This window comes from Haliaeetus albicilla, chromosome 30 (assembly GCF_947461875.1).
Source record: "Haliaeetus albicilla chromosome 30, bHalAlb1.1, whole genome shotgun sequence".
NCBI lineage: Eukaryota > Metazoa > Chordata > Aves > Accipitriformes > Accipitridae > Haliaeetus > Haliaeetus albicilla.
In genome coordinates, this window is record NC_091512.1 from 116367 (window position 1) to 144002 (window position 27636).

Consider the following 27636-nt stretch of genomic DNA (forward strand, 5'->3'; position numbering starts at 1 on the left):
GGGGCTGGGGGGGTCCTTAAGGGGATCTATGGGGCTGGGGGGGATCTATGGGGCAGCTATGGGGCTGGGGGGGTCCTTAAGGGGATCTATGGGGCTGGGGGGGATCTATGGGGCTGGGGGGTCCTTAAGGGGATCTATGGGGCTGGGGGGGATCTATGGGGCTGGGGGGGGTCCTTAAGGGGATCTATGGGGCTGGGGGGGATCTATGGGGCAGCTATGGGGCTGGGGGGGTCCTTAAGGGGATCTATGGGGCTGGGGGGGTCTTTAAGGGGATCTATGGGGCTGGGAGAGATCTGGGGGGGGGCTAAGGGGATCTATGGGGCTGGGGGATCTATGGGGCGGCTATGGGGCTGGGGGGGTCCTTAAGGGGATCTATGGGGCTGGGGGGGATCTGGGGGGGGGCTAAGGGGATCTATGGGGCTGGGGGATCTATGGGGCAGCTATGGGGCTGGGGGGGTCCTTAAGGGGATCTATGGGGCTGGGGGGGATCTATGGGGCAGCTATGGGGCTGGGGGGGTCCTTAAGGGGATCTATGGGGCTGGGGGGGTCTTTAAGGGGATCTATGGGGCTGGGGGAGCCCTATGGGGTCCTTAAGGGGATCTATGGGGCTGGGGGGTCCTTTAGGGACTCTATAGGGCTGGGGGGGTCCTTAAGGGGCTTCTATGGGGCTGGGGGAGCCCTATGGGGCTGCTATGGGGCTGGGGGAGATCTATGGGGCTGGAAGGAGCTCTATGGGGTCCCTACGGAGCCGCTATGGGGCCCAAAAGGTTCTGGGGGGGGCGGGGGGGGAGAAAAAATTAGGGCTCACCTGCGTTAGTGGGGGGGGGCATGGGACGCTATGGGGTGCCGTGGGTCGCTATGGGGCACAAGGCCGGCGGTGACGCCGTCCTTCCGCCTTCCACGTCACTCGGGTGGATTTTTCTTCCCCCCCCCCCCCCCAAGTCCTATTTCCCACCCTCAACCCCTGTTCCGTGGGGCCCAGACACTGGGGGGGGGAGGGGGGGTTCCCCACCCCCACCCCACCCACTTTCTCCGGATGTTTGGGGCCTTTCGGGGCGGCGGGTGCCAAAAAAAAAAAAAAAAAAAAAAAAAAATTAAAAAAAAAAAAGAAAACCCAAACCTGAGTGTTCGGTGGGCTGGTATATGGGGCGGGGGGGGTCTATAGGGTGCTATGGGGTGACTGGGGGGGTCTATGGGGTGCTCTGGGGGTCTATAGGGTCGTTGGGGGGGTCTATGGGGTGATTGGGGGGGTCTATGGGGTGCTATGGGGTGGCTGGGGGGTCTATAGGGTGCTATGGGGTGACTGGGGGGGTCTATGGGGTGCTCTGGGGGTCTATAGGGTCGTTGGGGGGGTCTATGGGGTGCTATGGGGATCTATGGGGTGACTGGGGGGTGCTATGGGGGTCTATAGGGTCGTTGGGGGGGTCTATGGGGTGATTGGGGGGGTCTATGGGGTGCTAAGGGGATCTATGGGGTGCCTGGGGGGGGTCTATAGGGTCGTTGGGGGGTCTATGGGGTGACTGGGGGGGTCCATAGGGTGCTATGGGGTGCCTGGGGGGAGTCTATGGGGTACTGGGGGGGTCTATGGGGTGCTCTGGGGGTCTATAGGGTCGTTGGGGGGGGTCTATGGGGTGCTATGGGGTGACTGGGGGGGGTCTATGGGGTGCTATGGGGTGACTGGGGGTGCTATGGGGGTCTATAGGATCGTTGGGGGGGTCTATGGGGTGATTGGGGGGGTCTATGGGGTGCTATGGGGTGACTGGGGGGGGTCTATGGGGTGCTATGGGGTGACTGGGGGTGCTATGGGGGTCTATAGGATCGTTGGGGGGGTCTATGGGGTGACTGGGGGTGTCTGTGGGGTGCTAAGGGGATCTATGGGGTGCCTGGGGGGGGCTCTATAGGGTCGTTGGGGGGCATTATGGGGTGACTGGGGGGTGCTCTGGGGGTCTATAGGGTCATTGGGGGGGTGCTATGGGGCGACTGGGGGGGTCTATAGGGTGCTCTGGGGGTCTATAGGGTCATTGGGGGGGTGCTATGGGGTGACTGGGGGGTGCTATAGGGGTCTATAGGGTCGTTAGGGGGGGTCTATGGGGTGCCTGGGGGGGTCTATGGGGTGCTCTGGGGGTCTATAGGGTCGTTGGGGGGGTCTATAGGGTGCTATGGGGTGTCTGGGGGTCTATAGGGTCGTTGGGGGGGTCTAGGGGGTGCTATGGGGTGACTGGGGGGTGCTGGAGGGGTCTGTGGGGTGTCTGGGACATCTATAGGGTGCTGGGGGGGTGGGGGAGTGTCTACCTGAGGTCTGTGGTCCTGAAGACCCCTCCCAGTGCCTCCCAGTAGCTCCCAGTCCCTGCAGAAAGACCTCACAGACTTGGGGGCTGCTGCGAAAAAAGCGTTTAATCGCCTCCTGCCCACCCCCCCGGCCTCGAGCGGAGCTCCCATCATGCTTTGCAACACCGGAATTGGGGATCCGAGGCGGGATTCGGGGCTGGATGGACGCTATGGGGCTGGAGGACCCCATCCGGAGCTGGATGACGGATCCGCAGCCGGCGGATCCTTCTGGAAGCCGGATGATGGATTCCGGAGGTCTGGAAGACCCTTCTTGAAGATGGAAGATGGATTCCGGAGGTTTGGTGGATCCTTCTTGAAGATGGAAGATGGATTCCGGAGGTTTGGAAGACCCTTCTGGAAGCCAGATGATGGATTCCGGAGGTTTGGAAGACCCTTCTTGAAGCCGGATGATGGATTCCGGAGGTTTGGTGGATCCTTCTTGAAGATGGAAGATGGATTCCGGAGGTCTGGAAGACCCTTCTTGAAGATGGAAGATGAATTCCGGAGGTTTGGAAGACCCTTCTGGAAGCCGGATGATGGATTCCAGAGGTTTGGTGGATCCTTCTTGAAGCTGGATGATGGATTCCAGATGTCTGGAAGACCCTTCTTGAAGATGGAAGATGGATTCCGGAGGTCTGGAAGACCCTTCTTGAAGATGGAAGATGAATTCCGGAGGTTTGGAAGACCCTTCTGGAAGCCGGATGATGGATCCTGGAGGTCTGGTGGATCCTTCTGGAAGCCGGATGATGGATTCCGGAGGTTTGGAAGACCCTTCTTGAAGATGGAAGATGAATTCCGGAGGTTTGGAAGACCCTTCTGGAAGCCGGATGATGGATCCTGGAGGTCTGGTGGATCCTTCTGGAAGCCGGATGATGGATTCCGGAGGTTTGGAAGACCCTTCTTGAAGATGGAAGATGGATTCCGGAGGTTTGGAAGACCCTTCTTGAAGCCGGATGATGGATCCTGGAGGTCTGGTGGATCTTTCTGGAAGCCGGATGATGGATTCCGGAGGTCTGACGGATCCTTCTGGAAGCCGGATGATGGCTCCACCTCCGAAGACCGCTCCTCAAAACCCACCCAAGGTTCTGGGAGATCACCGAAAGCATCCGTAGGCTCACCCAACAGCTCCGGATCGTCTCCAAGATCTTCCCCAAAACCCGTCTCCATCTCTTGGGGTTCGGCAAAGGAGCCGTTGCTCCCGGCGGACCCCCAAAAAGCTTCGAGGTGGGGGTTCTCGGAGCCATCTTCCTCCTCCTCCTCCTCTTCGTCTTGCTTGGGCCAGTTCACCGGGCCATCTCCAGGGCCGGGGGGCCACCGGGAGAATCGGTAGAGCTCCCCGTTGTCCTCGGGGGGCTGCGGCACGTAGTCGTGGCAAAGGGGTCCCCCCAAGGAGGGTCCGCAAGTCGCCCGGTAGCTGAACTCCAAGTGCCCGCCGCCGGGAAAACAAACGATTTCCCGGTCGGCGCCGGCTTCCACCGGCTCCTCGCAGACCCCCAACAAGTCGTCGTCCCACTTGTTGTCCTCGTCCCACACCTCCACCCTCAACTTGGCGCCGGGGGGCAGCTCCACCGTCCCCAAATCTAACCGAGCCCCCCACCGCGGCCGGTCGTTGTTCCACACCGTGGCCGTCTGCGCCCGCCGCTCTCCGAAAATCACCCGGACGTAAGCGTCGGTCATGGAGAAGTGGTCCCCGCGCCAACCCCGCCCGCCTTGCACCAAGACGGTCAACCGCGCCAAGCCGCGCCGCCGCGAGCAGCAGTCGGCGGTGACGACGGCGTCGGCGGGGCAACCGCATTGACACGGCCCTGCAAGATGGCCGCCGGGGCAGGCCCGGCTACAGTTGACCCGCAAAGCCCGCCAAGTGATGTAATGGCCGACGGCCGCCCGTAAAGCCGCTCGCCGGGGCTCGCGCCGGGGCAAGAGGGTGTGGAGGGGGCGGACGTCGGCCGCCACCAACCCCGGGACGGCGGGGAGGCCTTGCAGCCATCTTGCGTAGGCCTCAGGCCTGCCGTAGAGTAGGTCGCCATGTTGTTCGCCTCCTTCCACCTCCACCAACCGCTCGCTGTAGACTTCGTTGAAGGTGGCGTTGGCTTCGTTGCCCGCCCGCGCCCGGCGGCACGCGGTGGCCGTGGCGCCGATTCTCCCGGCCCCTCCGCCGGCCGTCACCTCCACCCCTAAACAATCGGCTACTTCTTGGGCGCTGGCGCCCGTCATGGAGGCCCGGCAGGAACGGATGGCGGTGACGGCACGGAGGCGCCCGCCCAGTTGGGCCCCCCGGATGTAATGGGTGCCGTAGGCGGCCAGCAGCTCGGCGTAGTCGGCCGCCGTGGCGGCGGTGAAGCGGGGGGGCAGGGCCCGTACGGCACGGAGGAAGTGGGGGGACAGGCGGGCGCTGGGGGAGACCTGGGTCCTGCGGGGGGGGGGGGGGGGGACGACACGGAAAGGGTGGGGGGGTGAGATGTGGTGGGGGAGGTCTATGGGGTGATTTGGGGGGGTCTATGGGGTGACTGGGGGGGTCTATGGGGTGACTGGGGGGGTCTGCGGGGTGATTTGGGGGGTCTATGGGGTGATTAGGGGGTCTAAGGGGTGACTGGGGGGTCTATGGGGGGTCTACAGGGTGCTATGGGGTGATTTGGGGGGTCTATGGGGTGATTTGGGGGGTCTATGGGGTGACTGGGGGTGTTGTCTGGGTCTATGGGGTGACTGGGGGGTCTAAGGGGTGATTTGGGGGGTCTGTGGGGTGATTTGGGGGGTCTATGGGGTGACTGGGGGGTCTAAGGGGTGATTTGGGGGGTCTGTGGGGTGACTGGGAGGGGTCTATGGGGTGATTGGGGGTGTTGGATGGGTCTATGGGGTGACTGGGGGGGTCTATGGGGTAATTTGGGGGGTCTATGGGGTGACTGGGGGGTCTATGGGGTGACTGGGAGTCTATGGGGGGGTCTACAGGGTGCTATGGGGTGATTTGGGGGGGTCTATGGGGTGACTGGGGGGTCTAAGGGGTGATTTGGGGGGTCAATGGGGTGACTGGGGGGTCTATGGGGTGATTTGCGGGGTCTACGGGGTGGTTGGGGGGTCTACGGGGTGGCTGGAGGTGTTGGATGGGTCTATGGGGTGACTGGGGGTCTATGGGGTGATTTGGGGGGGTCTATGGGGTGACTGGGGGGGTCTATGGGGTGACTGGGGGGGTCTACGGGGTGATTTGGGGGGTCTATGGGGTGATTAGGGGGTCTAAGGGGTGACTGGGGGGTCTATGGGGGGTCTACAGGGTGCTATGGGGTGATTTGGGGGGTCTATGGGGTGATTTGGGGGGTCTATGGGGTGACTGGGGGTGTTGTCTGGGTCTATGGGGTGACTGGGGGGTCTAAGGGGTGATTTGGGGGGTCTGTGGGGTGACTGGGAGGGGTCTATGGGGTGATTGGGGGTGTTGGATGGGTCTATGGGGTGACTGGGGGGGTCTATGGGGTAATTTGGGGGGTCTATGGGGTGACTGGGGGGTCTATGGGGTGACTGGGAGTCTATGGGGGGGTCTACAGGGTGCTATGGGGTGATTTGGGGGGGTCTATGGGGTGACTGGGGGGGTCTATGGGGTGATTTGGGGGGTCTACGGGGTGGTTGGGGGGTCTACGGGGTGGCTGGAGGTGTTGGATGGGTCTATGGGGTGACTGGGGGTCTATGGGGTGATTTGGGGGGGGTCTATGGGGTGATTGGGGGTGTTGGATGGGTCTATGGGGTAATTTGGGGGGGTCTATGGGGTGACTGGGGGGTCTATGGGGGGGTCTACAGGGTGCTATGGGGTGTCGGGGGGGTTGTGGGGTGCTACTGGGGGTGTTGGCTGGGTCTATGGGGTGACTGGGGGGGGTCTGTGGGTCTGTGGGGTCGCGTGGGGATGTTGGGGGGCTGGATGGAGGGACGGGGGGAAGGACAGAAGGACGTGGGGCCAAGGGGGAGGAGGGATGGACGGGGGGGGGACAGAGAAGGAGGAGATGATGGAGGAAATGGAGGAAGGACAGAGGGGCTGGAGAAGATGGAGGAGCTGGAGGGATGGACAAGATGGAGGAGGTGGAGAAGATGGAGGGATGGAGAAGATGAAGAAGGTGGAGGGATGGAGAAGATGAAGATGGAGGAGGTGGAAGGGATGGAGAAGATGGAGGGATGGAGAAGATGAAGATGGAGAAGATGGAGGGATGAAGAAGATGGAGGGATGAAGAAGCTAGAGGGATGGACAAGATGGAGGGATGGAGAAGATGAAGAAGATGGAGGGATGAAGAAGATGGAGGGATGGAGAAGATGGAGGAGGTGGAAGGGATGGAGAAGATGGAGGGATGAAGAAGATGAAGGAATGGAGGAGATGAAGATGGAGGTGGAAGAGCTGGAGAAGATGGAGGGATGGAGAAGATGGAGGGATGGAGAAGATGGAGGGATGAAGAAGATGGAAGGATGGAGATGAAGAAGATGGAGAAGAAGATGATGGAGGGATGGAGAAGATGAAGAAGATGGAGGTGGAAGGGATGACGAAGATGGAGGGCTGGAGAAGACGAAGAAGATGGAGGGATGGAGATGAAGATGGAGGAGCTGGAGGAGACCACGGAGGAGGAGGAGGAGGAGGAGGAGGAGGAGGAGGAAGCAGAGGCACACCCACCAGTAGTGGACGCAGCGCATCTCCAGGCTGGCGAAGGCGTAGCGGTCCTCCCGTTGCCTCTGGAGCCCGAACTCGGCCACCCGCGAGTGGGACCCGGCCACGGCCAACGTCCCGTGGCCCCCCGGTCCCACCGCCCCGCCCAAACCCACCCGCCAACCCCGGGCCACCTCTTCCGTCCCGGCCACCACCGTCCCCACCGCTTGACTCCCTTCGGCCACCCTTGTCCCTTGCCGGCACCGGCGTCCCGCCCGCCAAACTCCGACGCCGGTCGGCAACCGTCGCGGTCGTCCACGGTCCAAGGGATCCGGGCAGAGGACGCACGTGGCCTTCGTCCCCGCCGCGGTGGGGATGACGTCATCGATGACCAAGACTTGACCGCCGGTGGGCTCCAGGGTGGTGACGTCCAAACCGAAACCCAACGGTTGGGTGCCGGGGACGGCGGGGACGGCGCAGGCTTTGCCGTGGGCGCGCCGGCACAGGCAGGTCACCGGCGACCATGGTTGGAGGGAGGCGAGGGAGAGGAGGCAGAGGAAGAAGGGACGGCGGGAAGTGGCCATGGCCTGGAGAAGGTTGGGGAGGTGGACGTGGGGATGAGGACGTGGCGGTGGGGACGTGGGGATGGGGATGGGGATGTGGTGGTGGGGACGTGGGGATGGGGACGAGGACGTGGGGACGTGGCCATGGTGGTGGGGACATGGGGATGGGGATGAGGACACGGTGGTGAGGACACGGGGACAAGGACGTGGTGGTGGGGACGTGGCCATGGTGGTGGGGACAAGGACGTGGTGGTGGGGACGTGGCCATGGTGGTGGGGACAAGGACGTGGTGGTGGGGACAAGAGGAGGGGGACGTGGATGGGGGCAACATGGCCATGGTGGTGGGGACATGGGGATGGGGACGTGGATGTGACGATGGGGATGCGGTGGTGGGACGTGGGGATGGGGAAGTGGGCGTGGGGACGTGGCCATGGTGGTGGGGACATGGGGATGGGGATGAGGACACGGTGGTGAGGACACAGGGACAAGGACGTGGTGGTGGGGACGTGGCCATGGTGGTGGGGACAAGGACGTGGTGGGGGGGACAAGAGGAGGGGGACGTGGATGGGGGCAACATGGCCATGGTGGTGGGGACATGGGGATGGGGACAGGGACGTGGTGGTGGGGACGTGGGGATGGGGATGGGGTGGTGGGGACGTGGCGGTGGTGGTGGGGACGAGGACGGGGTGGTGGGGACGTGGGGACATGGACGAAGATGTGGCCATGGGGACGTGGGGATGGGGACGAGGATGTGGTGGTGGGGACAAGGGGAAGGGGACATGGATGGGGGGACGTGGCCATGGTGGTGGGGACGTGGGGATGGGGACAAGGACGTGGTGGTGGGGACGTGGGGATGGGGACAGGGACTTGGTGGGAATGAGGACGTGGTGGGGACGTGGGGACATGGACGAAGATGTGGCCATGGGGACGTGGGGACGAGGACGTGGTGGTGGGGACGTAGGGATGGGGACATGGTGGTGGGGATGTGGGGATGCGAACGTGGTGGTGGGGACGTGGGGACGGGAACAAGGACGTGGTGGGGATGGGGACACGGTGGTGGGGACGTGGGGATGGGGAAGTGGGCGTGGGGACATGGCCATGGTGGTGGGGACGTGGGGATGAGGACGTGGTGGTGGGGACGTGGGGACGGGGATGCGGATGTGACGATGGGGATGCGGTGGTGGGGACGTGGGGATGGGGAGGGGGTGGTGGGGACAAGGGGAGGGGGACATGGATGTGGGGACGTGGCCATGGTGGTGGGGATGTGGGGATGGGGACGAGGTGGTGGGGACATGGGGACGTGGATGAGGATGTGGCCGTGGAGACATGGGGATGGGGACAAGGATGGGGTGGTGGGGACGTGGGGATGGGGACGTGGAAGTGACGATGGGGACGCGGCGGTGGGGACAAGGGGAGGGGGACATGGTGGTGGGCGTGGGGATGAGGATGTGGCCATGGGGACGTGGGGATGGGGACAAGGACGTGGTGGGGGGACGTGGGGACAGGGACATGGTGGGGACATGGGGATGGAGACAGGGACGTGGTGGGGACGTGGGGACGGGGACACGGTGGTGGGGACGTGGGGATGGGGACAAGGACGTGGTGGTGGGGACGTGGCGGTGGGGACGTGGGGACGAGGTTGGGGTGGTGGGGACGTGGGGATGGGGAAGTAGCTGTGGGGATGTGGGGACAGGGACGTGGATGTGGTGGTGGGGACGTGGGGATGGGGACAAGGACGTGGATGTGATGGTGGGGACGAGGACGTGGTGGGGACGTGGGGATGGGGACAGGGTGGTGGGGACGTGGGGATGGGGACGTGGGGACGTGGGGACGAGGACGGGGTGGTGGGGACGTGGGGATGGGGCCGTGGTGGGGACGTGGGGATGGAGACACGGTGGTGGGGACGTGGGGATGGAGACGAGGCCGTGGTGGGGACGTGGGGACGGGGACACGGTGGTGGGGACGTGGGGACGGGGCCGTGGTGGGGACGTGGGGATGGAGATGGGGACGTGGTGGGGACGTGGGGATGGAGACGAGGCCGTGGTGGGGACGTGGGGACGGGGACACGGTGGTGGGGACGTGGGGATGGAGATGAGGCCGTGGTGGGGACGTGGGGACGGGGACACGGTGGTGGGGACGTGGGGATGGAGACGGGGCCGTGGTGGGGACGTGGGGATGGAGACGAGGCCGTGGTGGGGACGTGGGGACGGGGACACGGTGGTGGGGACGTGGGGATGGAGATGAGGCCGTGGTGGGGACGTGGGGACGGGGACACGGTGGTGGGGACGTGGGGATGGAGACGGGGCCGTGGTGGGGACGTGGGGACGGGGACACGGTGGTGGGGACGTGGGGATGGAGACATGGTGGTGGGGACGTGGGGATGGAGACGAGGCCGTGGTGGGGACGTGGGGACGGGGACACGGTGGTGGGGACGTGGGGATGGAGATGAGGCCGTGGTGGGGACGTGGGGACGGGGACACGGTGGTGGGGACGTGGGGATGGAGACGGGGCCGTGGTGGGGACGTGGGGACGGGGACACGGTGGTGGGGACGTGGGGATGGAGACGGGGCCGTGGTGGGGACGTGGGGACGGGGACACGGTGGTGGGGACGTGGGGATGGAGATGAGGCCGTGGTGGGGACGTGGGGACGGGGACACGGTGGTGGGGACGTGGGGATGGAGACACGGTGGTGGGGACGTGGGGATGGGGCCGTGGTGGGGACGTGGGGACGGGGACACGGTGGTGGGGACGTGGGGATGGAGACACGGTGGTGGGGACGTGGGGATGGAGACGGGGCCGTGGTGGGGACGTGGGGACGGGGACACGGTGGTGGGGACGTGGGGATGGAGATGAGGCCGTGGTGGGGACGTGGGGACGGGGACACGGTGGTGGGGACGTGGGGATGGAGACACGGTGGTGGGGACGTGGGGACGGGGCCGTGGTGGGGACGTGGGGACGGGGACACGGTGGTGGGGACGTGGGGATGGGGCCGTGGTGGGGACGTGGGGACGGGGACACGGTGGTGGGGACGTGGGGATGGAGACGGGGCCGTGGTGGGGACGTGGGGACGGGGACACGGTGGTGGGGACGTGGGGACGGGGCCGTGGTGGGGACGTGGGGATGGAGACACGGTGGTGGGGACGTGGGGATGGAGACGGGGCCGTGGTGGGGACGTGGGGATGGAGACGAGGCCGTGGTGGGGACGTGGGGATGGAGACGAGGCCGTGGTGGGGACGTGGGGACGGGGACACGGTGGTGGGGACGTGGGGACGGGGACACGGTGGTGGGGACGTGGGGATGGAGATGAGGCCGTGATGGGGACGTGGGGACGGGGACATGGTGGTGGGGACGTGGGGACGGGGCCGTGGTGGGGACGTGGGGATGGAGACACGGTGGTGGGGACATGGGGACGGGGCCGTGGTGGGGATGTGGGGATGGAGACACGGTGGTGGGGACGTGGGGACGGGGCCGTGGTGGGGACGTGGGGATGGAGACACGGTGGTGGGGACGTGGGGATGGGGACAAGGACGTGGTGGGGACATGGGGATGGGGACACGGTGGTGGGGACGTGGGGATGGGGCCGTGGTGGGGACGTGGGGACGGGGACACGGTGGTGGGGACGTGGGGATGGAGACGGGGCCGTGGTGGGGACGTGGGGACGGGGACACGGTGGTGGGGACGTGGGGATGGAGACGGGGCCGTGGTGGGGACGTGGGGACGGGGACACGGTGGTGGGGACGTGGGGATGGAGATGAGGCCGTGGTGGGGACGTGGGGACGGGGACACGGTGGTGGGGACGTGGGGATGGAGACGGGGCCGTGGTGGGGACGTGGGGATGGAGACGAGGCCGTGGTGGGGACGTGGGGACGGGGACACGGTGGTGGGGACGTGGGGATGGAGATGAGGCCGTGGTGGGGACGTGGGGACGGGGACACGGTGGTGGGGACGTGGGGATGGAGACGGGGCCGTGGTGGGGACGTGGGGACGGGGACACGGTGGTGGGGACGTGGGGATGGAGACATGGTGGTGGGGACGTGGGGATGGAGACGAGGCCGTGGTGGGGACGTGGGGACGGGGACACGGTGGTGGGGACGTGGGGATGGAGATGAGGCCGTGGTGGGGACGTGGGGACGGGGACACGGTGGTGGGGACGTGGGGATGGAGACGGGGCCGTGGTGGGGACGTGGGGACGGGGACACGGTGGTGGGGACGTGGGGATGGAGACGGGGCCGTGGTGGGGACGTGGGGACGGGGACACGGTGGTGGGGACGTGGGGATGGAGATGAGGCCGTGGTGGGGACGTGGGGACGGGGACACGGTGGTGGGGACGTGGGGATGGAGACACGGTGGTGGGGACGTGGGGATGGGGCCGTGGTGGGGACGTGGGGACGGGGACACGGTGGTGGGGACGTGGGGATGGAGACACGGTGGTGGGGACGTGGGGATGGAGACGGGGCCGTGGTGGGGACGTGGGGACGGGGACACGGTGGTGGGGACGTGGGGATGGAGATGAGGCCGTGGTGGGGACGTGGGGACGGGGACACGGTGGTGGGGACGTGGGGATGGAGACACGGTGGTGGGGACGTGGGGACGGGGCCGTGGTGGGGACGTGGGGACGGGGACACGGTGGTGGGGACGTGGGGATGGGGCCGTGGTGGGGACGTGGGGACGGGGACACGGTGGTGGGGACGTGGGGATGGAGACGGGGCCGTGGTGGGGACGTGGGGACGGGGACACGGTGGTGGGGACGTGGGGACGGGGCCGTGGTGGGGACGTGGGGATGGAGACACGGTGGTGGGGACGTGGGGATGGAGACGGGGCCGTGGTGGGGACGTGGGGATGGAGACGAGGCCGTGGTGGGGACGTGGGGATGGAGACGAGGCCGTGGTGGGGACGTGGGGACGGGGACACGGTGGTGGGGACGTGGGGACGGGGACACGGTGGTGGGGACGTGGGGATGGAGATGAGGCCGTGGTGGGGACGTGGGGACGGGGACATGGTGGTGGGGACGTGGGGACGGGGCCGTGGTGGGGACGTGGGGATGGAGACACGGTGGTGGGGACATGGGGACGGGGCCGTGGTGGGGATGTGGGGATGGAGACACGGTGGTGGGGACGTGGGGACGGGGCCGTGGTGGGGACGTGGGGATGGAGACACGGTGGTGGGGACGTGGGGATGGGGACAAGGACGTGGTGGGGACATGGGGATGGGGACACGGTGGTGGGGACGTGGGGATGGGGCCGTGGTGGGGACGTGGGGACGGGGACACGGTGGTGGGGACGTGGGGATGGAGACGGGGCCGTGGTGGGGACGTGGGGACGGGGACACGGTGGTGGGGACGTGGGGATGGAGACGGGGCCGTGGTGGGGACGTGGGGACGGGGACACGGTGGTGGGGACGTGGGGATGGAGACGGGGCCGTGGTGGGGACGTGGGGACGGGGACACGGTGGTGGGGACGTGGGGATGGAGATGAGGCCGTGGTGGGGACGTGGGGACGGGGACACGGTGGTGGGGACGTGGGGACGGGGCCGTGGTGGGGACGTGGGGACGGGGACACGGTGGTGGGGACGTGGGGATGGAGACGGGGCCGTGGTGGGGACGTGGGGACGGGGACACGGTGGTGGGGACATGGGGATGGAGACGGGGCCGTGGTGGGGACGTGGGGACGGGGACACGGTGGTGGGGACGTGGGGATGGAGACACGGTGGTGGGGATGTGGGGATGGGGCCGTGGTGGGGACGTGGGGATGGAGACATGGTGGTGGGGACGTGGGGATGGAGACGGGGCCGTGGTGGGGACGTGGGGATGGAGACACGGTGGTGGGGACGTGGGGATGGGGCCGTGGTGGGGACGTGGGGATGGAGACACGGTGGTGGGGACGTGGGGACGGGGCCGTGGTGGGGACGTGGGGACGGGGACACGGTGGTGGGGACGTGGGGATGGAGACACGGTGGTGGGGACGTGGGGATGGGGCCGTGGTGGGGACGTGGGGACGGGGACACGGTGGTGGGGACGTGGGGATGGAGACACGGTGGTGGGGACGTGGGGATGGGGACAAGGACGTGGCCATGAGGCCGGGGCCGTGGTGGGGACAGGAACACGGTGGTGAGGCCGCGGGGACGGGGCCGTGACGACGGGGACACGGCGGCAGCAACGGTGCCACGGGGGGGTGGGGGGGGAACCGCGTCGGGGGGTGACAAAACCCGGGGGGGGGGGGGGGACGGACACACGGACACGGGTGGGGGGTCCCACGTACTCACCAGCGGCAGCGACACCCCCGGGACGGGGGGGGGAGGGGGGGCCACCCCGTCACATCCTCCCCCTCCCCCGCTGCGTGTCATCGCCGCCTCCCCTCCCCCCCACACACCCAAAAAAAACCCCCAAAACCCCAAAACACGCCCCCCCCAAATTATATTTTTTTTGGGACCCCCCCCACCCAAAAAAACCCCAAAACACCCCCAAAAAATTATATTTTTGGGGTTTTTTTGGGAGCCCCCCACCCAAAAAAACCCCCAAAACCCCAAAACACCCCCCAAAAATTATATTTTTTTTGGGACCCCCCCCACCCAAAAAACCCCCAAACACCCCCCAAAAATTATATTTTTGGTTTTTTTTTTGGGAGCCCCCCACCCAAAAAAAACCCCAAAACCCCAAAACACCCCCCAAAAATTATATTTTTTTTGGGACCCCCCCCACCCAAAAAACCCCCAAACACCCCCCAAAAATTATATTTTTTTTGGGACCCCCCCCACCCAAAAAACCCCCAAACACCCCCCAAAAATTATATTTTTTTTGGGACCCCCCCACACCCAAAAAAAACCCCAAAACACCCCCAAAAAATTATTTTTTGGGTTTTTTTTTGTTTGGGACCCCCCCCCACCCAAGAAAACCCCAAGACACCCCAAAAAATTATATTTTTGGGGTTTTTTTGGGAGCCCCCCACCCAAAAAAAACCCCCCCAAACCCCAAAACACCCCCAAAAAATTATTTTTTTTTTGGGACCCCCCTCCGAAAAAAACCCCAAAACCCCCAAAACACCCCCAAAAAATTATATTTTTTTTGGGACCCCCCTCCCAAAAAAACCCCAAAACCCCAAAACACCCCAAAAAATTAATTTTTTTTGTTTTTTTTGGGACCCCCCCCCCCCCCCAAAAAATAACATCCAGGCTAAATTTTGGGGTGAAAAGTGCTTTATTTGGGGGCGCCCCCCCACCCCCCTTTCTCAGACAGGAAGTGATGTCATTCGGGACAGGAAGTGGGGGCTGGCCGACGAGGGCGGGGTTTAAGGCGGAGGGGGTTAGTGTTGGCCAATGGGGGGGTGGGCGGAGCAGTGAGGAGGCTCCGCCCCCAAGTCCCCCCCCCCAGTCACCACCGTGACCTGGGAGGGGTGAAACCAGTGGTCGGTGCTGGCCCAGTCACTCCCAGTTTGTCCCAGTAACCCCCCCCAGTTGCTCCCAGTTCCCCCCAGTAACCCCCCCACTTGCTCCCAGACCATCCCAGTTCCCCCCAGTTTGTCCCAGTAATCCCCCAGTTCCCCCCAGTAACCCCCTCAGTCCTCCCCAGTTCAGCCCAGTAACCCCCCCGTCACTCCCAGTTCAGCCCAGTCACTCCCAGTTTGTCCCAGTAACCCCTCAGTCACTCCCAGATCATCCCAGTTCCCCCCAGTAACCCCCTCAGTCCTCCCCAGTTCAGCCCAGTAACCCCCCATCACTCCCAGATCATCCCAGTCCCCCCAGTTTGTCCCAGTAAGCCCTCAGTCACTCCCAGATCATCCCAGTTCCCTCCAGTAACCCCCTCAGTTTTCCCCAGTTCATCCCAGTAACCCCTCCACTCACTCCCAGATCATCCCAGTGTCCCCTAGTTTGTCCCAGTAACCCCCCAGTCCCCCCCAGTAACCCCCCCACTTGCTCCCAGATCATCCCAGTCCCCCCCAGTTTGTCCCAGTAATCCCCCAGTTCCCCCCGTAACCCCCCAGTCACTCCCAGTTTGTCCCAGTAACCCCCCAGTCACTCCCAGTTCCCCCAATTTGTCCCAGTAACTCCCCAGTCACTCCCAGTCCCCTCCAGTTCATCCCAGTAACCCCCCAGTCACTCCCAGTCCCCTCCAGTTCATCCCAGTCCCCCCCAGTTCCCCCCAGTAACCCCCCTGGTCACTCCCAGTCCCCCCCAGTTTGTCCTAGTAACTCCCCCACTCACTCCCAGATCATCCCAGTCCCCCCCAGTTTGTCCCAGTAATCCCCCAGTTCTCCCCTGTAACCCCCCAGTCACTCCCAGTCCCCCCGTTTGTCCCAGTAACCCCCCCACTCACTCCCAGTTCCCCCAATTTGTCCCAGGAACCCCCCAGTCACTCCCAGTCCCCTCCAGTTCATCCCAGTCCCTCCCAGTCCCCCCCAGTTTGTCCCAGTAACCCCCCCACTCACTCCCAGTTCCCCCAATTTGTCCCAGTCCCCCCCAGTCACTCACAGTCCCCCCCCAGTTCCCCCCAGTCCCTCCCAGTCCCCCCCAGTCACTCCCAGTCCCCCCCAGTCACTCCCAGTCCCCTCCCAGTTCCCCACAGTAACCCCCCAGTCACTCCCAGTCCCCCCCAGTTTGTCCCAGTAACCCCCCCCGGTCACTCCCAGTTCCCCCACTTTGTCCCAGTAACCCCCCCCGGTCACTCCCAGTTCCCCCCAGTTTGTCCCAGTAACCCCCCCCGGTCACTCCCAGTTCCCCCAATTTGTCCCAGTAACCCCCCAGTCACTCCCAGTTCCCCCCAGTTTGTCCCAGTAAGCCTCCCGGTCACTCCCAGTTCCCCCACTTTGTCCCAGTAACCCCCCAGTCACTCCCAGTCCCCCCCAGTCACTCCCAGTCCCCCCCCAGTAACCCCCCAGTCACTCCCAGTCCCCCCCAGTTCCCCCCAGTAACCCCCCCGGTCACTCCCAGTTCCCCCACTTCGTCCCAGTAACCCCCCAGTCCCTCCCAGTCCCCTCCAGTTCATCCCAGTCCCCCCCAGTAACCCCCCTCCTCACTCCCAGCCCCCCCCCCCCCACTCCCAGTCCCCCCCAGTAACCCCTTCCCTCCCTCCCAGCGCCCCCCCCCCCAGCCCCCCTCCCAGTAACCCCCCAGTCACTCCCAGTCCCCCCCCAGTTCCCCCCAGTAACCCCCCCGGTCACTCCCAGTCCCCCCCAGTTTGTCCCAGTAACCCGCCCTGGTCACTCCCAGTTCCCCCACTTTGTCCCAGGAACCCCCCAGTCACTCCCAGTCCCCCCCCAGTTCCCCCCAGTAACCCCCCCGGTCACTCCCAGTTCCCCCACTTCGTCCCAGTAACCCCCCAGTCCCTCCCAGTCCCCTCCAGTTCATCCCAGTCCCCCCCAGTAACCCCCCTCCTCACTCCCAGCCCCCCCCCCCCCACTCCCAGTCCCCCCCAGTAACCCCTTCCCTCCCTCCCAGCGCCCCCCCCCCCAGCCCCCCTCCCAGTAACCCCCCAGTCACTCCCAGTCCCCCCCCAGTTCCCCCCACTAACCCCCCAGTCACTCCCAGTCCCCCCCAGTTCCCCCCAGTAACCCCCCCCGGTCACTCCCAGTTCCCCCACTTTGTCCCAGTAACCCCCCAGTCACTCCCAGTTCCCCCACTTTGTCCCAGTAACCCCCCAGTCACTCACAGTCCCCCCCCAGTTCCCCCCCAGTCCCTCCCAGTCCCCCCAGTTTGTCCCAGTAACCCCCCCCGGTCACTCCAGTTCCCCCACTTCGTCCCAGTAACCCCCCAGTCCCTCCCAGTCCCCTCCAGTTCATCCCAGTCCCCCCCAGTAACCCCCCTCCTCACTCCCAGCCCCCCCCCCCCACTCCCAGTCCCCCCCAGTAACCCCTTCCCTCCCTCCCAGCGCCCCCCCCCCCAGCCCCCCTCCCAGTAACCCCCCAGTCACTCCCAGTCCCCCCCCAGTTCCCCCCACTAACCCCCCAGTCACTCCCAGTCCCCCCCAGTTCCCCCCAGTAACCCCCCCCGGTCACTCCCAGTTCCCCCACTTTGTCCCAGTAACCCCCCAGTCCCTCCCAGCTCCCCCCAGTTTGTCCCAGTAAGCCTCCCGGTCACTCCCAGTTCCCCCACTTTGTCCCAGTAACCCCCCAGTCACTCACAGTCCCCCCCCAGTTCCCCCCAGTCCCTCCCAGTCCCCCCCAGTTCGTCCCAGTAACCCCCCCCGGTCACTCCCAGTTCCCCCACTTTGTCCCAGTAACCCCCCAGTCACTCCCAGTTCCCCCACTTCGTCCCAGTAACCCCCCAGTCCCCTCCAGTTCATCCCAGTCCCCCCAGTAACCCCCCTCCTCACTCCCAGCCCCCCCCCCCCACTCCCAGTCCCCCCCAGTAACCCCTTCCCTCCCTCCAGCGCCCCCCCCCCAGCCCCCCTCCAGTAACCCCCCAGTCACTCCCAGTCCCCCCCAGTAACCCCCCCCGGTCACTCCCAGTTCCCCCACTTTGTCCCAGTAACCCCCCAGTCACTCACAGTCCCCCCCCAGTTCCCCCCAGTCCCTCCCAGTCCCCCCCAGTTTGTCCAGTAACCCCCCCCGGTCACTCCCAGTTCCCCACTTTGTCCCAGTAACCCCCCAGTCACTCCCAGTTCCCCCACTTCGTCCCAGTAACCCCCAGTCACTCCCAGTCCCCCCCAGTCACTCCCAGTCCCCCCCCCAGTAACCCCCCAGTCACTCCCAGTTCCCCCCAGTTTGTCCCAGTAACCCCCCCCGGTCACTCCCAGTTCCCCCACTTTGTCCCAGTAACCCCCCCCGGTCACTCCCAGTTCCCCCACTTCGTCCCAGTAACCCCCAGTCCCCTCCAGTTCATCCCAGTCCCCCCCAGTAACCCCCCTCCTCACTCCCAGCCCCCCCCCCCACTCCCAGTCCCCCCCAGTAACCCCTTCCCTCCCTCCCAGCGCCCCCCCCTCCCTCCCAGCCCCCCTCCCAGTAACCCCCCAGTCACTCCCAGTCCCCCCCCAGTTCCCCCCAGTAACCCCCCCCGGTCACTCCAGTCCCCCCCAGTTTGTCCCAGTAACCCCGCCCTGGTCACTCCCAGTTCCCCCACTTTGTCCCAGGAACCCCCCAGTCACTCCCCAGTCCCCCCCAGTTCCCCCCAGTAACCCCCCCCGGTCACTCCCAGTTCCCCCACTTCGTCCCAGTAACCCCCCAGTCCCTCCCAGTCCCCTCCAGTTCATCCCAGTCCCCCCCAGTAACCCCCCTCCTCACTCCCAGCCCCCCCCCCCCCCACTCCCAGTCCCCCCCAGTAACCCCTTCCCCTCCCTCCCAGCGCCCCCCCTCCCAGTAACCCCCCCAGTCACTCCCAGTCCCCCCCAGTTTCCCCCCACTAACCCCCCAGTCACTCCCAGTCCCCCCCAGTAACCCCCCCCGGTCACTCCCAGTTCCCCCACTTTGTCCCAGTAACCCCCCCAGTCACTCCCAGTCCCCCCCAGTCACTCCCAGTCCCCCCCCAGTAACCCCCCAGTCCCTCCCAGTCCCCCCCAGTTCCCCCCAGTAACCCCCCCCGGTCACTCCCAGTTCCCCCCACTTTGTCCCAGTAACCCCCCAGTCACTCCCAGTTCCCCCCAGTTTGTCCCAGTAAGCCTCCCGGTCACTCCCAGTTCCCCCACTTTGTCCCAGTAACCCCCCAGTCACTCCCAGTCCCCCCCCAGTTCCCCCCAGTCCCTCCCAGTCCCCCCCAGTTTGTCCCAGTAACCCCCCCCGGTCACTCCCAGTTCCCCCACTTTGTCCCAGTCCCCCCCAGTCACTCCCAGTCCCCCCCCCAGTAACCCCCCAGTCCCTCCCAGTCCCCTCCAGTTTGTCCCAGTAACCCCCCCCGGTCACTCCCAGTTCCCCCACTTTGTCCCAGTAACCCCCCAGTCACTCCCAGTCCCCCCCCAGTTCCCCCAGTCCCTCCAGTCCCCCCCAGTTTGTCCCAGTAACCCCCCCCGGTCACTCCCAGTTCCCCCACTTTGTCCCAGTAACCCCCCCGGTCACTCCCAGTTCCCCCACTTCGTCCCAGTAACCCCCCAGTCCCTCCCAGTCCCCTCCAGTTCATCCCAGTCCCCCCCCAGTAACCCCCCTCCTCACTCCCAGCCCCCCCCCCCCACTCCCAGTCCCCCCCAGTAACCCCTTCCCTCCCTCCCAGCGCCCCCCCCCCAGCCCCCCTCCCAGTAACCCCCCAGTCACTCCCAGTCCCCCCCCAGTTCCCCCCACTAACCCCCCAGTCACTCCCAGTCCCCCCCAGTTCCCCCCCAGTAACCCCCCCCGGTCACTCCCAGTTCCCCCACTTTGTCCCAGTAACCCCCCAGTCACTCCCAGTTCCCCCACTTTGTCCCAGTAACCCCCCAGTCACTCACAGTCCCCCCCCAGTTCCCCCCAGTCCCTCCCAGTCCCCCCCCAGTTTGTCCCAGTAACCCCCCCCGGGTCACTCCCAGTTCCCCCACTTTGTCCCAGTAACCCCCCCCGGTCACTCCCAGTTCCCCCACTTCGTCCAGTAACCCCCCAGTCCCTCCCAGTCCCCTCCAGTTCATCCCAGTCCCCCCCAGTAACCCCCCTCCTCACTCCCAGCCCCCCCCCCCCCACTCCAGTCCCCCCCAGTAACCCCTTCCCTCCCTCCCAGCGCCCCCCCCTCCCTCCCAGCCCCCCCTCCCAGTCCCTCCCAGTCCCTCCCAGTCCCTCCCAGTCCCTCACCTGGGAGCGTCACCCGGTGGCCACGGCGGCGGCGATGATGGCGGCGACGATGAGGAGGGTGACGATGACGCAGGCGGCCACCAGCACCTTCTTCTGCGGGGGGGGGCAGGGTCAGGGGTGGGGGGGGCACCCGTGGGTGGGGGGGGGTCCTGGGGGGGGGGTCCTGGGGGGGGTGTGGGGGGGGCACCCGTGGGTGTGGGGGGGGTCCTGGGGGGGCACCCGTGGGTGGGGGGGGGTTCTGGGGGGGTCTGGGGTGGGTGGTGGGGGCACCCGTGGGTGGGGGGGGGGTCCTGGGGGGGGTCCTGGGGGGGTGTGGGGGGGGCACCCGTGGGTGTGGGGGGGGTCCTGGGGGGGTCCTGGGTGGGTCCTCATTGGGGGGGGGGGGGGGTCCTGGGGGGCACCCGTGGGTGGGGGGGGGGTTCTGGGGGGGGTCTGGGGTGGGTGGTGGGGGCACCCATGGGTGGGGGGGGTCCTGGGGGGGTGTGGGGGGGGCACCCGTGGGTGGGGGGGGGTTCTGGGGGGGGTCTGGGGTGGGTGGTGGGGGCACCCATGGGTGGGGGGGGGGTCGTAGGGGGTGGGGGGGGTCCTGGGGGAGGGGTCCTGGGTGGGTGGTGGGGGCACCCATGGGTGGGGGGGGTCCTGGGGGGGTCCTGGGGGGGGTGGGGGGGGCACCCGTGGGTGGGGGGAGGGTCGTAGGGGGGGGGGGTCCTGGGGGAGGGTCCTGGGTGGGTGGTGGGGGCACCCATGGGTGTGGGAGGGGTCCTGGGGGGGTCCCCATGGGGGGGGGGGGTGTTGGGGGGGCACCCATGGGTGTTTGGGGTGGTCCTGGGGGGGGTCCTGGGGGGGGTCCTGGGTGGGTGTGGGGGGGGTCCTGGGGGGGGGTCCTGGTGGGTGGTGGGGGCACCCATGGGTGGGGGGGGGTGTTGGGGGGGGGTCCTGGGGGGGGTGTTGGGGGGTCCTGGGGGAGTCTGGGGTGGGGTGGTGGGGGCACCCATGGGTGTGGGGGGGGTCCTGGGGGGGGTCCTGGGTGGATGTTGGGGGGTCCCCATGGGGTGTGGGGGGGGTCCCCATGGGTGTGTGGGGGGGGTCCTGGGGGAGTCCCCATGGGGGGGGGGGTGTTGGGGGGCACCCATGGGTGTTTGGGGTGGTCCTGGGGGGGGGTCCTGGGTGGGTGTAGGGGGTCCCCATGGGTGTGGGGGGGGGTCCTGGGTGGGTGTGGGGGGGGCACCCATGGGTGGGGGGGGGGTCCTGGGGGGGTCCTGGGTGGGTGGTGGGGGAACCCATGGGTGGGGGGGGGTCCTGGGTGGGGTCCTGGGTGGGTGTTGGGGGGGTCCCCATGGGTGTGGGGGGGTCCCCATGGGTGTGGGGAGGGGTCCTGGGGGGGTCCCCATGGGGGGGGGGGGTGTTGGGGGGCACCCATGGGTGTTTGGGGTGGTCCTGGGGGGGGTCCTGGGTGGGTGTAGGGGGTCCCCATGGGTGTGGGGGGGGTCCTGGGTGGGTGTGGGGGGGCACCCATGGGTGGGGGGGGGGTCCTGGGGGGGTCCTGGGTGGGTGGTGGGGGAACCCATGGGTGGGGGGGGGTCCTGGGTGGGGTCCTGGGTGGGTGTTGGGGGGTCCCCATGGGTGTGGGGGGGGTCCCCATGGGTGTGGGGAGGGGTCCTGGGGGGGTCCCCATGGGGGGGGGGGGGTGTTGGGGGGCACCCATGGGTGTTTGGGGTGGTCCTGGGGGGGGGTCCTGGGTGGATGTTGGGGGGTCCCCATGGGTGTGGGGGGGGTCCTGGGGGGGTCCCCATGGGGGGGGGGGGTGTTGGGGGGCACCCATGGGTGTTTGGGGTGGTCCTGGGGGGGGTCCTGGGTGGATGTTGGGGGGGTCCCCATGGGTGTGGGGGGGGGTCCTGGGGGGGTCCCCATGGGGGGGGGGGTGTTGGGGGGCACCCATGGGTGTTTGGGGGTGGTCCTGGGGGGGGGTCCTGGGTGGATGTTGGGGGGTCCCCATGGGTGTGGGGGGGGTCCTGGGGGGGTCCCCCATGGGGGGGGGGGTGTTGGGGGGCACCCATGGGTGTTTGGGGTGGTCCTGGGGGGGGTCCTGGGGGGGGGTCCTGGGTGGATGTTGGGGGGTCCCCATGGGTGTGGGGGGGGTCCTGGGTGGGTGGTGGGGCACCCATGGGTGGGGGGGGGGTGTTGGGGCGGGTCCTGGGGGGGGTCCTGGGTGGGTGTTGGGGGGTCCCCACGGGTGGGGGGGGGTCCCCACGGGGGGGGGGGGGTCCCGGGGGGGGCACCCAGGGGCGGGGGTCCCGGGGGTGCTGACCCTGCGCGCCCCGCGCTGGCTGCGCCGCGCCGCCCCCAGGTGCTGCTGCCCCCTTGCGCAGGCGGGAACCCGAGTCCTGGATGTTCCGCTCGATCCGGTCGATCACCTCGCCCTGCACCAGTACGGACCAGTACGGACCAGTACGGACCAGTACGGACCGGTACGGACCGGTACGGACCCGTACGGACACGCACGCGCCGGTACGGCGCTGCCGTAGGCCGCCAGTGACTCCCAGTCCATCCCAGTGACTCCCCGCTCCCTCCAAGAGAGCCCCGATGACTTCCCGTTCATCCCAGTTCTCCCAGTCCATCCCAGTTCCCTCCCAGTTCTCTCCCAGTCCATCCCAGTTTCCTCCAAGAGCGTCCCAATGACCTCCCGTCCATCCCAGTTTCCCAGTCCATCCCAGTTCCTTCCCAGTTCCCTCCTAGTGACCCCTCGCTTCCCTCCAAGAGAGCCCCGATGACTCCGTTCATCCCAGTTCTCCCAGTCCATCCCAGTTCCTTCCCATTTCCCTCCTAGTGACCCCTTGCTTCCCTCCAAGAGCGTCCCGATGACCTCCGTCCATCCCAGTTCATCCCAGTTCCCTCCCAGTTACCTCTAGTGACCCCTTGCTTCCTCCAAGAGCGTCCGATGACCTCCCGTCCATCCCAGTTCTCTCCCAGTCCATCCAGTTCCCTCCCAGTGACACCTCACTTCCCCTCCAAGAGAGCCCCGATGACTCCCGTCCATCCCAGTTCTCCCAGTCCATCCCAGTTCCTTCCCAGTTACCTCCTAGTGACCCCTCGCTTCCCTCCAAGAGCGTCCCGATGACCTCCCGTCCATCCCAGTTCTCCCAGTCCATCCCAGTTCCTTCCCAGTTCCCTCCTAGTGACCCCTTGCTTCCCTCCAAGAGCGTCCCGATGACCTCCCGTCCATCCCAGTTCTCTCCCAGTCCATCCCAGTTCCCTCCCAGTGACACCTCACTTCCCTCCAAGAGAGCCCCGATGACTCCCGTTCATCCCAGTTCTCCCAGTCCATCCCAGTTCCTTCCCAGTTCCTCCTAGTGACCCCTCACTTCCCTCCAAGAGAGCCCCGATGACTCCCATTCATCCCAGTTCTCCCAGTCCATCCCAGTTCCTTCCCAGTTACCTCCTAGTGACCCCTTGCTTCCCTCCAAGAGCGTCCCGATGACCTCCCGTCCATCCCAGTTCATCCCAGTTCCCTCCCAGTTACCTCCTAGTGACCCCTTGCTTCCCTCCAAGAGCGTCCCGATGACCTCCCGTCCATCCCAGTTCATCCCAGTTCCCTCCCAGTTACCTCCTAGTGACCCCTCGCTTCCCTCCAAGAGCGTCCCAATGACCTCCCGTCCATCCCAGTTCTCTCCCAGTCCATCCCAGTTCCCTCCCAGTGACACCTCACTTCCCCTCCAAGAGAGCCCCGATGACTCCCGTCCATCCCAGTTCTCCCAGTCCATCCCAGTTCCTTCCAGTTCTCTCCCAGTCCATCCCAGTTCCCTCCAAGAGCGTCCCAATGACCTCCCATCCATCCCAGTTCTCTCCCAGTCCATCCCAGTTCCTCCCAGTGACACCTCACTTCCCTCCAAGAGAGCCCCGATGACTCCCGTCCATCCCAGTTCTCCCAGTCCATCCCAGTTCCTTCCCAGTTCCCTCCTAGTGACCCCTCGCTCCCTCCAAGAGCGTCCCAATGACCTCCCGTCCATCCAGTTCTCTCCCAGTCCATCCCAGTTCCCTCCCAGTGACACCTCACTTCCCTCCAAGAGAGCCCCGATGACCTCCCGTCCATCCCAGTTCTCCCAGTCCATCCCAGTTCCTTCCCAGTTCTCTCCCAGTCCATCCCAGTTCCCTCCAAGAGCGTCCCAATGACCTCCCGTCCATCCCAGTTCTCCCAGTCCATCCCAGTTCCTTCCAGTTCTCTCCCAGTCCATCCCAGTTCCCTCCAAGAGCATCCCAATGACCTCCCGTCCATCCCAGTTCTCTCCCAGTCCATCCCAGTTCCCTCCCAGTGCCTTCCCCTTTCCTCCAAGACCATCCAGTGCTCTCCTGTGCCCCCTAGTCCCCCTCCCAGTTCATCCCACTGACCTCTAGTTCCCTCCCAGTGCCCTGGCCCAGTCCTCCCAGTGCCTCCTCGTGACCTCCCAGTCCCCCCCCAGTCTATCCCAGTCACCACCTAGTTCCTCCTAGTGTCTCCCAGCTCCCTCCCAGTGCCTCCCAGTCTATCCCAGTCACTGCCCAGTGCCTCCCAGCTCCCTCCCACTGCCTCCCAGTCCCACCCAGTTCCTCCCACTGCCTCCCAGTCTATCCCAGTCACCGCCCAGTGCCTCCCACCTCCTTCCCACTGCCTCCCAGTCCACCCAGTTCCTCCCAGTCTATCCCAGTCACCGCCCAGTGCCCTCCCAGTCTATCCAGTCACCGCCCAGTGCCTCCCAGCTCCCCCCACTGCCTCCCAGTCCCACCCAGTTCCTCCCAGCTCCCTCCCAGTGCCTCCCAGTCTATCCCAGTCACTGCCCAGTGCCTCCCAGCTCCCTCCCACTGCCTCCCAGTCCCACCCAGTTCCTCCCACTGCCTCCCAGTCTATCCCAGTCACCGCCCAGTGCCTCCCACCTCCTTCCCACTGCCTCCCAGTCCCACCCAGTTCCTCCCAGCTCCCTCCCAGTGCCTCCCAGTCTATCCCAGTCACCGCCCAGTGCCTCCCAGCTCCCCCCCCACTGCTCCCAGTCCCACCCAGTTCCTCCCAGTCTATCCCAGTCACCGCCCAGTGCCTCCCAGTCTATCCCAGTCACCGCCCAGTGCCTCCCAGCTCCCCCCCCACTGCCTCCCAGTCCCACCCAGTTCCTCCCACTGCCTCCCAGTCTATCCCAGTCACCGCCCAGTGCCTCCCAGCTCCCCCCCAGTCACCGCCCAGTGCCTCCCAGCTCCCCCCCACTGCCTCCCAGTCCCACCCAGTTCCTCCCAGCTCCCTCCAGTGCCTCCCAGTCTATCCCAGTCACCGCCCAGTGCCTCCCAGCTCCCCCCCACTGCCTCCCAGTCCCACCCAGTTCCTCCCAGTCTATCCCAGTCACCGCCCAGTGCCTCCCAGTCTATCCCAGTCACCGCCCAGTGCCTCCCAGCTCCCCCCCACTGCCTCCCAGTCCCACCCAGTTCCTCCAGCTCCCTCCCAGTCTATCCCAGTCACCGCCCAGTGCCTCCCAGTCTATCCCAGTCACCGCCCAGTGCCTCCCACCTCCTTCCCACTGCCTCCCAGTCCCACCCAGTTCCTCCCAGCTCCCTCCCAGTGCCTCCCAGTCTATCCCAGTCACCGCCCAGTGCCTCCCAGCTCCCCCCCACTGCCTCCCAGTCCCACCCAGTTCCTCCCAGCTCCCTCCCAGTCTATCCCAGTCACCGCCCAGTGCCTCCCAGCTCCCCCCCAGTCACCGCCCAGTGCCTCCCACCTCCTTCCACTGCCTCCCAGTCCCACCCAGTTCCTCCCAGCTCCCTCCCAGTGCCTCCCAGTCTATCCCAGTCACCGCCCAGTGCCTCCCAGCTCCCCCCCACTGCCTCCCAGTCCCACCCAGTTCCTCCCAGTCTATCCCAGTCACCGCCCAGTGCCTCCCAGTCTATCCCAGTCACCGCCCAGTGCCTCCCAGCTCCCCCCCACTGCCTCCCAGTCCCACCCAGTTCCTCCCAGCTCCCTCCCAGTGCCTCCCAGTCTATCCCAGTCACCGCCCAGTGCCTCCCAGCTCCCTCCCAGTGCCTCCCAGTTCCTCCCAGTCCCTCCCAGCACCCACCTGCCCCTCGACGGTGCTCCCCAGGAGGGCGAAGAGCTCCCCCAGCTCCCGCAGGCCCCTCTCCAGCCGCTGCAGCTCCCGGTGACGGACCCCCACCTCCTCCAGCGCCGCCCGCGTCGCCCGCGTCGCCCCCCAGCACCTATGGGAGCCCCCCAGCACCTATGGGTCCCCCCTGTCACCCCCCCAGCACCCAGGGGTGCCCCCCAGCACCTATGGGTGACCCTGACGTCCCTTGAAGACCCCCTCCCAGCACCCATGGGTGGCCTAAGGGACCCCCCCCCCAGGTCCTTCAAGGTCTGGAGATGGCCGGGGGGGGCACCCATGGGTGCTATAGGGCACCTATGGGGTCCAGGGACCCCCCCCAGCACCCATGGGTGCCCCCCAGCACCTATGGGTGACCCTGACGTCCCTTGAAGACCCCCTCCCAGCACCCATGGGTGGCCTAAGGGACCCCCCCCCAGGTCCTTCAAGGTCTGGAGATGGCCGGGGGGGGCACCCATGGGTGCTATAGGGCACCTATGGGGTCCAGGGACCCCCCCCAGCACCCAGGGGTGCCCCTGAAGCCCCCCAGCACCTATGGGTGACCCTGACGTCCCTTGAAGACCCCCTCCCAGCACCCATGAGGGACCCCCCCCAGGTCCTTCAAGGTCTGGAGATGGCCGGGGGGGGGCACCCATGGGTGCTATAGGGCACCTATGGGGTCCAGGGACCCCCCCCAGCACCCATGGGTGCCCCCCAGCACCTATGGGTGACCCTGACGTCCCTTGAAGACCCCCTCCCAGCACCCATGAGGGACCCCCCCCCCAGGTCCTTCAAGGTCTGGAGATGGCCGGGGGGGGGCACCCATGGGTGCTATAGGGCACCTATGGGGTCCAGGGACCCCCCCCCCAGCACCCAGGGGTGCCCCTGAAGCCCCCCAGCACCTATGGGTGACCCTGACGTCCCTTGAAGACCCCCTCCCAGCACCCATGAGGGACCCCCCCCCAGGTCCTTCAAGGTCTGGAGATGGCCGGGGGGGGGCACCCATGGGTGCTATAGGGCACCTATGGGGTCCAGGGACCCCCCCCAGCACCCATGGGTGCCCCCCAGCACCTATGGGTGACCCTGACGTCCCTTGAAGACCCCCTCCCAGCACCCATGGGTGGCCTAAAGGACCCCCCCCAGGTCCTTCAAGGTCTGGAGATGGCCGGGGGGGCACCCATGGGGGCTATAGGGCACCTATGGGGTCCAGGGACCCCCCCCCAGCACCCATGGGTGCCCCACTCACATTGGAGATGAAGACCTCGCTCTGTCCCGTCTCCAACATCTGCTCCAGCTCTTCTTCCGTCACCGAGGCGCTGCCGGCTGGGGGGGGGCACACAGGTGTCCAGGGACCCCCAACATGGGAC

General features: G+C 66.5%; 2 protein-coding genes across 2 annotated transcripts in view; both read right to left on the minus strand.

Annotated features, from left to right (window-relative positions):
- Positions 1-2388: 2388 nt before the first annotated feature.
- On the minus strand, positions 2389-7731 carry PRF1 (perforin 1). The gene is made up of 2 exons (XM_069774522.1): positions 6968-7731; positions 2389-4738 (listed from the first exon to the last, which is right to left on the minus strand). The coding sequence occupies exons 1-2, from the start codon at positions 7729-7731 to the stop codon at positions 2497-2499; spliced, it is 3006 nt and encodes a 1001-aa protein (XP_069630623.1). The 3' UTR covers positions 2389-2496.
- Positions 7732-14862: 7131 nt separating this feature from the next.
- The window catches only part of LOC138683003 (syntaxin-4-like), a 28402-nt gene continuing 15628 nt past the window's right edge, over positions 14863-27636 (minus strand). The window contains 7 exon segments of the mRNA XM_069774523.1: positions 14863-14882; positions 20185-20270; positions 22486-22539; positions 22541-22597; positions 26249-26387; positions 27272-27280; positions 27457-27592. Coding sequence (XP_069630624.1) covers positions 20187-20270; positions 22486-22539; positions 22541-22597; positions 26249-26387; positions 27272-27280; positions 27457-27592 — 479 coding nt within the window. The 3' untranslated portion in view covers positions 14863-14882; positions 20185-20186.

Bases quoted from the DNA above. Each gene is read 5' to 3' on its own strand.
- PRF1 (XM_069774522.1), bottom strand. From the start codon at position 7,731: ATGGCCACGTCCCCACCACCACGTCCTTGTCCCCGTGTCCTCACCACC. The intron at 4,739-6,967 runs GTGGGTGTGCCT...CCCCCCCCGCAG, and splicing joins ATGCGCTGCGTCCACTACTG to GACCCAGGTCTCCCCCAGCG.